The following is a 14,505-nucleotide window of genomic DNA, read 5'->3' as shown; positions in this document are numbered from 1 at the left end:
TCTTCCATGCAAACCAAAGTTAGCCATGGAGTGCCACAGGGCTCAGTGCTTGGACCTATTTTGTTCACACTATATATGCTTCCGTTAGGCAATATTATAAGGAATCATTCTGTAAACTTTCATTGTTATGCGGATGATACTCAACTATATTTATCAATTAAGCCTGATGAAATTAATCATCTAAATAAAATTCAAGACTGCCTCAAGGACTTAAAAACGTGGATGACCTTACATTTTTTGATGTTAAACACGACCAAAACTGAAGTTATTGTACTTGGCCCGAAGAATCTACGAAACAAATTATCTAAAGATATATTAACTATGGATGGCATTAATTTGGCCTCCAGTGAGACTGTAAGGAATCTTGGTGTTATATTTGATCAGGATTTATCCTTTAAAACCCACATAAAATCAATTTCAAGGACCGCCTACTTCCATCTACGTAACATTGCAAAAATCAGGCATATCTTGCCTCATAACGATGCAGAGAAACTAGTCCATGCATTTGTTACTTCAAAGCTGGATTATTGTAACTCCTTATTATCAGGGTGTACCAAGAAGTCAGTCAAGTCGCTTCAGCTGATTCAAAATGCTGCAGCTCGTGTACTAACCAGAGTTAGGAAAAGGGACCACATTACTCCTGTTCTGGCTGCCTTACACTGGCTCCCTATAGAACACAGGATAGAATTTAAAATTCTTCTTCTCACCTACAAAGCCCTTAATGGGCAGGCGCCATCTTACCTTAAAGAACTCATTATACCCTATTGTCCTACTAGGGCATTGCGTTCCAAGAATGCAGGGTTGTTGGTTGTTCCTAGAGTCTCTAAAAGTACAATGGGAGCCAGAGCCTTTTCTTATCAAGCTCCACTTTTGTGGAATCATCTTCCAGTTTGTGTTCGGACGGCAGACACCCTATCCGTTTTTAAGACTGCGCTTAAGACCTTCCTTTTTGATAAAGCTTATAGTTAGGGCTGATTAGATTCAGCCCCTAGTTTTGCTGATATAGGCTTAGTTTGTCGGGGGACATCTTACTTCTTCCTTCTCTCTGTCTATACCTGTGTACTCTCATGTTCCGATTAACCAAGCTTCCCCAAATTTCTTTCTTTTTGGTGTCTATATACGCCGGGATCCGGAGTCATGGATGATCCTGCGGTCCTGTGTCATGGATCGCGAGTCCTGGATCTTGAGTCATGGCTGTGGTCCTGGATCATAAGTCCTGGATGGATATACTCGTGGATTCATCTTCCTATTATACACACATGCATTTCCAAACATTTGGACTACCTATGTTGCAAATGTATTATCTTTTCAATTTACACACGGCATCTATTGCACGTCTGTCCGTCCTGGGAGAGGGATCCCTCCTCTGTTGCTCTCCCTGAGGTTTCTCCCATTTTTCCCTTTAAACTTTGGGTTTTCTCTGGAAGTTTTTCCTTGTACGATGTGAGGGTCTAAGGACAGAGGGTGTCTGTGGCAGCGGGGTGTGGTTTGGGCGCTGGCTGCTGGAGTGAAGGGAGTGGCTCGGCCGGAGGCCAGACAGCTGATCGGAATCAGGCAATCAGTGCGGGAAGAAAAGCATGTCGTAACCTGGTTCTGTTCTGTTATGCAGTAGGCGGGATCCTGGAAGGTCGCGAAAGGACCTGTGAAGTTTCCCACCCGGGCAACGTTTGAGACCCGCGCATATTGTTGTTTGGAGATAATAAACGCCTGTGGTCAACCAACCTGCTCTTTCCGTCCCTGTTTGAACCCTGTGTGAGCGGAGAGGCTCACAGTGGCACCTGAACAGGGACCGGATGTCGGAAGGAGAAACTCCGCTGGGTCAGGCCCTCCAACGTCTCGCTCACATGCAGGAGACCACCACAGCACTACAGCGACAGCAGAGCGAGGCTCTGCTCGGGATCGCCTCGAGCCAGCGCGAGGACCGGGCTCTCATACGGGAGCTGCTGCAGCGTCCGGCCGCTCGGGAGGCCGATCCCGCTACCAACCCGGCCCGACCGCCTTCAATTGCCCTCCAGAAATTGACGGCAGAGGATGATCCGGAGGCATACCTGGACATCTTTGAGGGCACAGCGGCGGCGTGCGGGTGGCCGGAGGAGGAGTGGGCAGCGCGGCTATTGCCTCTGCTATCTGGGAGTACGCAGCTAGCCGCCCACAGCCTGCCAGCAGCCTCTCGGCATGTGTACCGGCATCTGAGAAAGGCCATCCTGGACCGGCTTGGCAGCACGCCAGAGGGACATCGCCGCCGGTTCCGGTCCCTCCCCTTCGAGGACGCTGACCGGCCCTTCTCCTACGCGCAGCGGCTCCTGGATGCAGCGAGCCGATGGCTCCAGCCGGGGGGCTGAGGAAGTCGTCGGGCAGGTGGCGCTGGAGCAGTTAATCGCCGGCCTGCCATCTTCGGCGGCGAATTGGGTCCAGTGCCATCGCCCGCCAACCTGGAAGCAGCCGTCGTCCTTGCGGAGGACCACCTCTCGCTTCCCCGGCGGAGCATGAAAGAGGAGCCCCGACCACCAGCCGTCTCAACGGGCAGACCCGTCCCAGCCCCGAGGAGGAGGTTTCCTGGAGCAGCTGCCCTTCCCTCCCCACCATCACACGGCCCCAACCCCGCAGCCCCGACACTTTCCCCCCTAGCTCTACCTTACCCTCCTGTTTTTATCTCTCCCCAGGGTCCGGCCTACGCTTCTGGTCGTCCGGCACCACGGGGGGCTCCTCAGACGTCAGGGCAGGATTGCTGGCGGTGCGGGCAGCCCGGCCACTTCCGACGGGAGTGTCCTCTCATGGAGGTCGGACAGCTGGTTCGGGTTGCAGGACCGCCAGTTGCCGCCCCCGATTTGGAAGGGACGTACCGTATACCGGTATGTATACAGGGGGGTACACACCAGGCTCTGATGGACACGGGCTGTAATCAGACGATGATCCATCAGCACCTGGTTCGGCCTGGGGCATTGATTGAAGCATCGTGGGTGAAGGTGAGGTGTGTGCATGGGGATATTCACCAGTACCCGGAGGTGACGCTGGAAATTTCTTATAAGGGAAAAAAGCATAGAGTCAGGGCTGGAGTTAGCACTCGCCTTACGCATCCTCTGATTTTGGGAATGAATTGGCCGGGGTTTGCTAAGCTAGCGGGGGCTATGGGGGTGCGGTCACGGACGGCAGGGAAAGGTGAGTTGTGTGCTGTGTTTAGTGGAGAGTCGGAGGCGGCTGACGACGTCGAGGGGGAAACGGACACGGAGGGGGTCGCGGAGGTCCCTCTGGACCCGCTGGTGTTTCCCGTGGAAGATTTCCCCCTCGAACAGTCGAGGGACGAGACCCTTCAGCACGCCTTCGGCCAGGTGGTGAGTATTGATGGCTCCCAGCTACACCCAAACGCAGCACTCACTCACCCACACTTTACGGTGGTTAGGGACAGGCTGTATCGTGTAAGCCGTGACACACAGACAGGAGAGATAAATACCCAGTTGTTGGTGCCAAAAAGCCGTCGGGAAATGGTTTTGCAGGCGGCTCATTATAACCCCATGTCAGGTCACCTAGGGTACGACAAATCACTACACCGGATAATGGCCCGATTTTATTGGCCGGGCATTTGCGCAGATGTGAAGCGGTGGTGTGCATCTTGCCGTGAATGTCAGCTGGTTAACCCGCCGGCCATCCCCAGAGCGCCTTTGCGCCCGTTACCATTGATTGAGGTGCCTTTTGAGAGAGTTGGAATGGACCTAATCGGGCCATTAGACCGGAGTGCACGGCGATATCGCTTTGTACTAGTCCTAGTGGATTATGCAACGCGATATCCCGAGGCAGTGCCGCTGCGTAATATCTCTGCAAAGAGCGTCGCGCAGGCACTGTTTCACATTATCTCCCGAGTCGGGATCCCGAAAGAGATCCTGACTGACCAGGGCACACAGTTTATGTCACGCACACTACGCGAGCTGTATGAACTATTGGGCGTCCATTCAATACGGACTAGTGTTTACCATCCGCAGACCGACGGCCTGGTGGAACGGTTTAACAAAACACTAAAGAACATGGTTCGTAAGTTCGTTCACGAAGATAGCCGTAATTGGGATAAATGGCTAGATCCTCTGTTGTTTGCAGTGCGGGAGGTGCCCTAGTCCTCCACGGGAATTTCTCCCTTTGAGCTGTTATTTGGTATGAAGCCCCGGGGTGTTTTGGACCTAGTTAAGGAAAACTGGGAGGAGGGTCCAAGCACCAGTAAGAACGAAATACAGTACGTTATGGACCTGCGAGCAAAACTCCACTCACTGGGGCAGATATCACGGGTAGAATTTGCTCCAGGCTCAGGAACGTCAGCAGCGCCTGTACAACAGAGGGTCAAAACTGAGACAATTTTCACCGGGAGATAAAGTGCTTGTATTACTCCCATCCTCTAGCTCTAAACTACTCGCCAAGTGGCAAGGACCCTTCGTGGTCACACGACGAGTGGGAGACGTAGATTATGAGGTGGTACGTTCTGACAGGGGGGGAGCAACACAGATTTACCACCTTAACCTCCTGAAAGCATGGAGGGAGGTGGCGTCGGTTTCTCTGGCCACCACGGTGATTGAGAGAGATGAGTTGGGACCGGAGGTCATTAAAAGCAACAAAGTAGCCCCGGTCTGTTGTGGCGACAATCTCTCACCGGGCCAGAGAGCAGACGTTGCTTCGGTGCAAAGGCAGTTTGCCGACATGTTCTCTACGCTGCCAGGGCGCCCCTCTCTCATACACCACCACATAGAAACGCCCCCGGGCGTGGCCATTCGTTCACGGCCCTATCGGCTGCCTACACACAGGAGGAAAATTGTTCAGGCGGAGCTTCAGGCTATGCTAGAGATGGGAGTGATAGAAGAGTCCACCAGTGACTGGTGTTGCCCCGTCGTGCTGGTACGTAAGTCCGACGGGTCAATCCGGTTCTGTGTGGACTACCGCAGGGTGAACGAGGTGTCCAAATTTGATGCTTATCCAATGCCCCGGGTCGACGAACTCCTGGATCGGCTAGGCACTGCTCGCTTTTACACGACGCTGGATTTAACCAAAGGCTATTGGCAGATTCCCCTTTCTCCAGAGTCTAAGGAAAAAACGGCCTTCTCCACTCCGTATGGTTTATACCAATTCATCACACTTCCTTTCGGGTTGTTCGGAGCTCCAGCCACTTTCCAGCAGCTCATGGACCGGGTGCTGCGTCCCCACTCTGCATATGCTGCTGCTTACTTGGATGATGTCATCATTCACAGTGAGACATGGGAGCAGCATATGCAGCAGGTGGGGGCGGTGCTTGAGTCCCTGAGGCAGGCGGGGCTCACGGCCAACCCGAAGAAGTGTGCGGTGGGACGGAGGGAGGTACGGTATCTCGGGTACCACTTGGGCGGCGGGCAGGTGCGGCCACAGATAGAGAAAACAACCGCCATTTCAGCCTGTTTGGCGCCCAAGACGAAAAAAGAGGTCAGGAGGTTCATGGGGCTGGCCGGCTACTACAGGCGGTTCATCCCGTCCTTTTCGGAGCTGACCAGTCCCCTGACCGACCTGACCCGAAAGGGTGCTTCAGATCCGGTCCAGTGGACGGAGCGGTGTCAGCTGACGTTTGAGAGGGTTAAAAAAGCCCTCTGTGGTAAGCCGCTTCTGTATTCTCCTGACTTCTCTCTCCCTTTTGTGTTGCAGACCGACGCCTCGAACAGTGGGGTGGGGGCCGTTTTGTCCCAGCACTTAGAGGGGGTCGACCGCCCCGTACTGTACATTAGCCGTAAGCTCGCCCAGAGGGAGGTGAACTACAGTACGGTGGAAAAGGAGTGCCTCGCCATACGGTGGGCGGTCGGCGCCCTGCGGTACTACCTCCTGGGGCGCCCTTTCACCTTCTGGTCGGACCATGCCCCGCTCCAGTGGCTCCACCGCATAAAGGATGCCAACGCTCGGATCACTCGGTGGTATCTGGCGTTACAGCCTTTCAACTTCAAGGTGATCCACAGGCCGGGTAACCGGATGGTCGTGGCTGATTTCCTCTCTCGCTCGGCGGAGGGGGGGGGGGGAGAGTCAGCTTGCGGCCGGCGGGATCCCGGCCTGAGTCGGGCGGTGGGGGTATGTGGCAGCGGGGTGTGGTTTGGGCGCTGGCTGCTGGAGTGAAGGGAGTGGCTCGGCCGGAGGCCAGACAGCTGATCGGAATCAGGTAATCAGTGCGGGAAGAAAAGCATGTCGTAACCTGGTTCTGTTCTGTTATGCAGTAGGCGGGATCCTGGAAGGTCGCGAAAGGATCTGTGAAGTTTCCCACCCGGGCAACATTTGAGACCCGCGCATATTGTTGTTTGGAGATAATAAACGCCTGTGGTCAACCAACCTGCTCTTTCCGTCCCTGTTTGAACCCTGTGTGAGCGGAGAGGCTCACAGTGTCATATTGTCATACTGATATTCTGTACAAACTGTGAAGTGATATTGGGCTATATAAATAAACATTGATTGATTGATTGATTGACTGCAGGACGTTGTAGAAATGCGTTTGTGCACCACGACAAACGAGCCTCATTCACTTTACATTGGGGTTGTTTGCGTGGTGCCGACACGCAAATATAAAAGATTCCGTGACTCCACCACGCAATTCGGTGTTAAGGAGTCGTGGAGGAGTCACGCATTCTGGTGAGATCAGGTTGGCCTAGCAGATACCAAGAAGAGGCCCCTAGGGTCTCTCTGTTAATTATCAATAGTCCTTGCAATTAACAGGGGAATTCCCAGATACATTTTCAGATATAAGGCAGTTAAAGTCTTGTAGAATTAATGATTTATCTCCTACAGACCCCAAAAGAGGCCTTGAGAATTGAGTCAAACAGTTACCGAGGCCATAGTCTTTTGTTCTCATTAATGTCTGTATTCATTCCAGAGAGCTGACTTTGGGGTGAAGGGAAGTTCAGGGAAGCCATTAAGCCACAAGAACAATTAACTTATGTTGGTTGACTGATTCGGTGACTTTCATGGGACGATGGCGTTTGGATATTTACAAATATGGCTTTCATAGAGAAAAACAGGTGACTGTTGTGTGATAAGATACATGATAGGATGTGTGTGTTGAAGATGTTTAGGGGGAATGAGTATGTGTCCTGTCAAAGAGTCCTCTGTCATGACTCCAAATCATTGATTGAGGACTGCCTAAGGGCAGAGGGACAGAAACACACACACACACACACGCGCACAGAAGCAACAGATGGAATCAACAAACTGCTGACTCACTACCTGGGGTCCCGCCCAGAAGTGAAACGGACCAATGGAACACTGCCAACTCACTGGCTAGCTCGCTCAGAAGTGAACTCGCCAATAACAAATAGCTAGGGAAGAGCAAGCGATAAAACTCCTCCCCACCTGTGTATAAATGTTGTGATCATTTTGAAGATCGGCGTTCTTGTTTCTGACTGGCTGTCGTTGTACGTATATCACACGGTGGTAGAACCTGAGCCCGGAGTACTCTGCAGAGTGCTTCGTGATTGGGTGATGTATTGTATGTTCCACCATTAAAGCAGATTATTGTTTAACCCTTATCCTGGTGCTTTGACTTTTCCTTCTTTTAAAACCAACTCATAGAGGAACGCGCGAAGCAGAGATTCTGCCTCAACAGACATCACTTATGCGACTCTGGGATTTGTAGTCTTTTTAGTTGCATATTTTTCATAGTCTTGTATTTCAACAGTTTTACGACAAATTGTGACTTTTTTGACATGGAAATTATTTTTTTAAGATTGACAAACATCATATGTGTAATTCATGGCACAATTCAAACGGGATCGAAAGATAAGTTTTCTCTCTCCATTGACTTCAATACATTATTTTTCCGAAAATAAGGTCCCATGGACCGGAAGTAGATGGGCGTGACTTCGCCACTCTATAGAGAACCGCAGTGACGCGTCGTAAAACCCGGAAGTAAGTTAGCATTTTTAGCACTTCCGGTTCCTTCCTCAAAAAGCAATGCATTTTTTCCATAGGGTTTTGGAAAATAGCTCGAAATAAGGTCTGTGGTTGACACAAATTTAAGAGATAAATCACGTTTTGTTCTACGACATTAAATACATCAGCAGTGACCCCACTGAGGATTTTTGAAGGGTTTACGTGTCTGAAAAACGATGGTTGTTACCGAGTGGCTGAATAGGACTACAGAAATTGTCGAGGCCGTTGTACGTCATTACACCGAACACGTAAACACTCCCGCTAAGTTTGTTTTCCCCTGTGTTCTGCTTGAAAGCAAGTACCTGCCTATCTTTAGTATCTGTATATCTATATCTGACCATTAGAATCTGTATTTTTGAAATTGTCGTTTTTAACACCGTAGTTTTACAAATTATAGAATAATTAATTACCAGTGTTTTCCAATTTTACTCAGCAGTTCGTTTCGTTAGCTAACGTTAGCTAAAGCTAGCACTACTAGTTAGCTACGCAATGGTTTGTTGCTTTGATCCGGGTTGCAGCCACAGGTCTTCGCATGAAACGTGCTTGTTCTATCTTTTCCCGGCCAATGTTTTCCAAAGGAGAGTCTGCATTCGTGCCATGAGGTAAGCTGACGTTACATTTTTGTCCATGTCACGGTGAAATGTAAATGATGGGTAGTGACTGTATCGCCGTTTTAGAGATGGCGCTGCTGAAAAGACCACAACATAAGTAAAGATAATGAATACATCCTATTAAAACCTGTGTGGCTTATATGATAAGCCTAATTAGTACAAGCAGCATAACGTTTCACCATGTAACTAAAGATTGTAGTCAGGGAAATCAGTTTGACATATTGAACTAATAACAAATCAACTCTGGCTGGCAGAGAACTCTGTGCTCCATAGCTTCTCTTTGATGTAAAATCACATGTACATTTTACATTTATATTCAATTTAATATTCCATCCCTCACATACTTTTGTATATATAATAACTTATATTTTGTTTTTCTTGTTATGATGCTGCAACACAAACATTTCCCAAATTGGGATAAATACAGTAATATCTTATCTTAATTAATTAAGAAATATAACTATTATAATTAGTCTAGCAGCTGACACCTATTTTCAATATGGATTAATCTACCATTTATTTCTTGAGTTCAATTTTCATCTATAAAAATGTCAAAATAGTGAAAATGTTCATGAGACTTATCAAAGTGCAAGGTTATATCTTTAGATGTTTTGTTTTAGCCTATGTACTGTATGTCTTAATGCTCTTACAGTATTATGTGACGGTGTGACTTCCATGAAACTAATATTTTATATCTTCCCAACAGACGAGCTGACAGGAAACCTAACACTCTAACAACCACAACATTCCAAAGGCGAGTAAATGTAAATTAAAAACAATACACAATTTTTGTATTTCTTCTTCCTTGCAGTTAGGTGAAGCTGACCTTGCACTTGGTGCCAGTAAGGATGTTCCTCACGCAGGCTGATTTTTTCTCCTTCCTTACTGACACAGAAGCCCTTGATTTGCAATGCTTCACTAATTGTCATTTCCCTGGCTCCGTAGGGACACTTTACCTCCAGCACAGCGGAAGACCCTACCAGACCACCTGGAGATGCCCCCAACAATCCTGATAGGGAGAGCCACAAATCTGACTCATGGACCTGCATCTGGGTTGCAGTGGTGAATGCCCTGACGCCCTCACATTCATTCATAGTCCCCCACTGTACAGACAAAACACCATCAAGGGCCTGTTGTTGCCCTAGCACCCTGGCAATAAAGGAAGCAGTCACACGCTTTGACCTCAGGACAGCTCCAAAGTTGCTGGCAGTCAAACTTCCTTTCCTGAACAAATGCCAGTTTGGGTTGGTTCGCTGACCAGTGGTAGCCACCCAGGGCCGGCCCAACCCATTAAGCGACATAAGCGGCCGCTTAGGGCCCCGCAGCCACTGAGGGGCCCCCTAGCAAAAAAAAAAAAAAAATTTTATTTAATTTTTTTTTTTATCTCAGTACACCGTTGCTCTACTCTAAAGTCGCATCTAAAACGCAATCTGATCTAGCTGTGTATATATATATTTTTTTTATTGTTATATTCAATCCAGTGTTCGAAATGGGGGGGAGCCAAGGGGGAGCTTGGCTCCCCCGAAGAGGGAGGGAGCTCCCCTGAAGGCCGACTTTGAGATAAATAGGGGGAGCTGCATATTTGTGTCACACAGATTAGAAATGTTGAGTTTCTGTAAATAAAAGTTCTTGAAATAAATAATAGTCATTGTTCATTACAGTTTCTGAATATTTGTTTTATATTTGTGAATATTTCTGGGTGTTGCCATCTGTACGTGGCGGCGCTGCATTCTTTACGCTACTTACGTTGCTATGGTTACGGCGGCGATGCCGGCGGCGTATTTGAAATGTTCTTAAAAAATATGGCGAAACGAAATCAGCCAAGCCTCGCAGCTTTTGGATTCACAAGCAAAGAAGCGAAGGATTCTAAAAATGACAACGTGAACGGAACAACTTTTAGCTAGCCGGCTGTAAGCGGCGTTAGGGTCGCGTTTGACAGCTCCACACCGAGGGAGAGGCTTGCCGATGCGGAGCCTGAAGAGGCTTCAACAACGGCCACAGCCGCCGGCGCCACCTGCACTAGCAAACCTGACGATGCCCATGACCTGCCTTTTAACTGGACACAGAAAAGATGGAGTGAGTGGAATGAAAGCTATCCATGGCTTTTCATTCCACTCACTCCATCTTTTCTGATGAATGTGGATATGAGATTTGCAAAGAGGCAAAAAGTATATTGATCTCTCTGCCACTCGCAGAAAAATCCACCGGAGTGCACCTTTCACAAGAAAGGATTCAGGGAAAAGTCAGTAGTGATTAAAAGAATAACCTGCGGAAAAAGATTTATAATCACCATAAGGGCCAGGCAAATGAAAAAGCGATCGAGATTTCGGAGAGGAGAAAAAAAGATGTCCTACCAAACAAGCTATTGGCGATCAATGTTGACCTAATGCAGGAAACATATAGATCTTTCAGGTCTGCCTATATGATTAGCAATAAAATAAATAAATAGGGCTCCCCCGAAAGCAAATGGGTAATTCGAACACTGATTCAATCTCATTAGCTACAGGCATTTGAAGCTTGTAAAGGGAGGATGACAGCTCTCACTCGCCACTCTGCTGTTCCGCAGCGCCGCTTCCCCTCCCTCCGCTGAAATGATGAATGTAAGGTGTATAGTAATCATAGATAACACGGCAGGGTCCGTTACAGTTTGTTTTCATCTGATTTCAAATAAACAAAGTATTGGCTTTCAGAATATTAAACTTGTTTCGGCAAATTCAGATGATAAATACAACTTTGAAGCTTGTAACGGCATAATTAAAAGCGGAGAACGGAGTAACTTGACGTCACAGCAGGCATAACAACAGCCGGTGTTTCTCGAGTGTTTTCCCACAATACACACAAATGCAAAAATACACAAACACACACACACACACACACACACACACACACACACACACACACACACACACACACACACACACTCGCGGGCTTCCCCCAGACCAGTAATCCAAACGAAAATATCTTCCCTCCGTACTATTTTGATAATTTGCTCCGCTAATAATCAATCAGATCGATCCAGAGAAGAGGAAACTTTGAAGGCCTTTTTCTCAAAATGATGACTCTGTAACAGTCATTATATAATGTGACATATTTTGCTTAATATTTGGAGTACAAAAACAATCGTCGTGGCGTAGGTGTTACTCTCATCTATCTCAGATAGAAGATATGATTGGAGACGACCAGCCAATCAGAATTGACCTTCTCGAGTTCTCCGATTGGTTGGTTTTGTGGCACATTTGTAACGCTGTGACAACTTGAGCGAGCAGGCAGGCAAAGCTGAGCGCTCAACTGTGGTGCCTTCAGTTTGCATGATGTCTGGCAAAAAAAGGACATACGCCTCTGGTGATCAAAAACGAAAAAATAGAAAACTTAATGAAGAAAAAAGGCAAGACAATAAAGGTATGTAACTTCATATTATGGCTCTGTCTCCTGTCCTGTGTCCCACTAACAATAGTTGGATAACTTGGATTTGGGAGTATTCTAACTTACTTACTACTACTACTTACTTTCTAGCTAACGTTACAGCTAGCTAACTAGCCAAGTTATCATTATTATCTCAGCCTTTCTGTAGAATAATGCGATGCTATTAACGTTACTGATTAATTTACTTTAGAAAAGTTTAGCTCAGGCAGCAAGTCACACTCGTAGCTAATGTTAGCTAGGTATATGTGCTTGTTTCATATTTTGACCAAGTAAACCAATTTCCCCTGGGATTAATAAAGTACTATCTATCTATCTATCTATCTATCTATCTATCTATCTATCTATCTATCTATCTATCTATCTATCGATCGATCTATCTATCTATCTATCTATCTATCTATCTATCTATCTATCTATCTATCGAACTATCCAAACATCATTGTGTGGGTTCTAAGTTCATGTAAATGCAAGTATTCATTGGCTGAATATTGAATTAGCTATATAAAGCTAGTATGTTCCATTTGATGTTCCATTTCAAGTCTGTTTCCATAAAGCTTAACTCTGTAACATACTCTCCTCAGGAGCACTTCTGAAGTACTTTGGAAGCCCACAGCAGGTGCCAGCACACACCACAACGTCCACTGAGGACACTGTTGGTGAGTTCAAATGGGCCCAAAGTGAGAGCTTTCTGAATTTGGAATATTAAGTCATTACATTACGAATCATATATTTCTTTATTCCATAGCAGGTCAATCAACCTCCACCGCTGCTGTTGGTGAATGTGAAACCACAAGGTCAGCTGTTGGCACCAGTGACTCCGATGTCATCCAAGAAACCGCCTCAGACAATGCTGGTAAATGATGTGTTAAGTGTATAGATTAAGCCCATAGAGCTAGCTACAATTGCCATTTGTCGAAGTTCTATTGAGCAAGCTCGCTGTTCATTGCTTATAATAAATATCTGTCATGCATGGGGCAGGAGTTTGATGATACCTGTTTTTAAGGACTGATTCTGGATCAGCACTTTGGAGCTATCTCAAAAGCAGCGCCATAGTGGTGAAAAGACAGCTGATCTAGAGACAGTCCTATAGTCATATATTAAACAATGATATACTTCTTTATTCCATAGCAGTTCCATCAACTTCCATCACTGAAGAAACCACCTCTGACAATGCTGGTAAGTTTAGGCCTACATCAAAGAGACCTTAACTTTGTTTGTCAAGAAAAGCAAAGCACTATATGTCCAATCAATCATGGTATTATTATTATTATTATTATTATTATTATTATGAACATTATTATTACTATTGTGTTCAATCATTCAACTGTGTTGTTCATTGCCAGGAACATCAACTTGTAAACATGTCAAGTAACAAAAACTTATTTTTTTAAATTAATTTCCCTATAGGTATTTCTGTACCCATTGAAGTTGAGAGCAGTACCATTACGCCTACTACACCTACCTCTGTAACTTCTACTCCTTTTCTCTCTGGTTCACCAATGGATCCAACTGGGTGGCCATCAGTACTTAACGATCACGTACGTACAGATCTGGTGATTAGGGGGCCAGTACAGGTGGACAGAGATTTTGTATTCCCGAAAACACCAAACAACAGAAGCTTTCATTATCATTACATGTTTAGAACACTTGTAAATGGTGAGAAAGTTAAGCGAAGCTGGTTAATATACTCCAAGAACAATGATTCAGTCTACTGCTTTTGCTGCAAGTTGTTTTCCAAGAAATCATTAAAGCTCATAACAGAGGAACAACAGGACTGGGTGAATATTGGCGCATTACTGAAGCTACACGACAACAGCCCAGATCATGTGAAAAGTGTGTTGACTTGGAAGGAACTAGAGCTCCGTCTTAGAAAAGGGAAGACAATAGACAAAACAGAGTTGTACCTCCTGGAGGCAGAGAAGAAGAGGTGGAGAGAGGTGCTCATTCGGTTGGTTTCCATCATCCAATCTCTAGCAGAGAGGAACCTGGGACTTAGAGGGACTGTTGACACCCTGCATAACCACAACAACGGGAATTTCCTCAAAGAAGTTGAGCTAATTGCCAAGTTTGACCCTGTTCTGAAAGAACACATCAGACGCATTGACAGTGGAGGAAATTACACTACATACTTGGGTAAAACAATCCAAAATGAACTCATGTCCTGTATCAGTGACACAATACTTGCAGCAATGGTGGCTGAAATCAAAGAGTCCAAGTATTTTGCCATCATTTTGGATTGCACCCCAGACGTCAGCCACCAGGAGCAGATGACTGTTGTGATTCGAACAGTGAGTGTGAAGAAAAGGACTGAGATCAGGGAGCACTTTCTGGGGTTCATCATAGCCCCTGCATCCACAGGGCTTGGTTTGTCTACACTCATTTTGAACAGGCTGGAGGAGCTGAAGATCCCCTTTGAGGACTGCAGAGGACAATCCTATGACAATGGTGCAAACATGAAGGGCAGAAATAAAGGGGTGCAGGCCAGGCTGTTGGAGAAGAATCCTCGAGCTCTGTATGTTCCTTGTGCAGCCCACACACTGAATTTGATGGTGGCGGATTC

The 14,505-nt window shown here is 46.8% G+C and overlaps 1 protein-coding gene and 1 long non-coding RNA gene across 2 annotated transcripts; both read left to right on the top strand.

Annotated features, from left to right (window-relative positions):
- Nucleotides 1-2,464: 2,464 nt before the first annotated feature.
- Nucleotides 2,465-6,243, top strand: LOC307034854 (uncharacterized protein; the record flags this gene model as incomplete). The annotated part of the gene is made up of 3 exons (XM_079673780.1): nt 2,465-2,852; nt 5,650-6,083; nt 6,210-6,243. Exons 1-3 carry the CDS (start codon nt 2,487-2,489, stop codon nt 6,241-6,243), a joined length of 834 nt encoding a protein of 277 aa, XP_079529906.1. The 5' UTR covers nt 2,465-2,486.
- Nucleotides 6,244-9,989: 3,746 nt separating this feature from the next.
- LOC307037934 lies at nt 9,990-13,702 on the top strand. Its single transcript, XR_013807835.1, has 3 exons — nt 9,990-12,798; nt 13,074-13,121; nt 13,353-13,702. It is a non-coding gene; the product is annotated as an uncharacterized lncRNA (long non-coding RNA).
- Nucleotides 13,703-14,505: the final 803 nt, after the last annotated feature.

Source organism: Notothenia rossii (assembly GCF_949606895.1).
Source record: "Notothenia rossii genome assembly, chromosome: 4".
Classification (NCBI taxonomy): domain Eukaryota; kingdom Metazoa; phylum Chordata; class Actinopteri; order Perciformes; family Nototheniidae; genus Notothenia; species Notothenia rossii.
The sequence above is the reverse complement of the archived record's forward strand: the minus strand, read 5'-3'. Positions and strand labels throughout refer to the sequence as shown.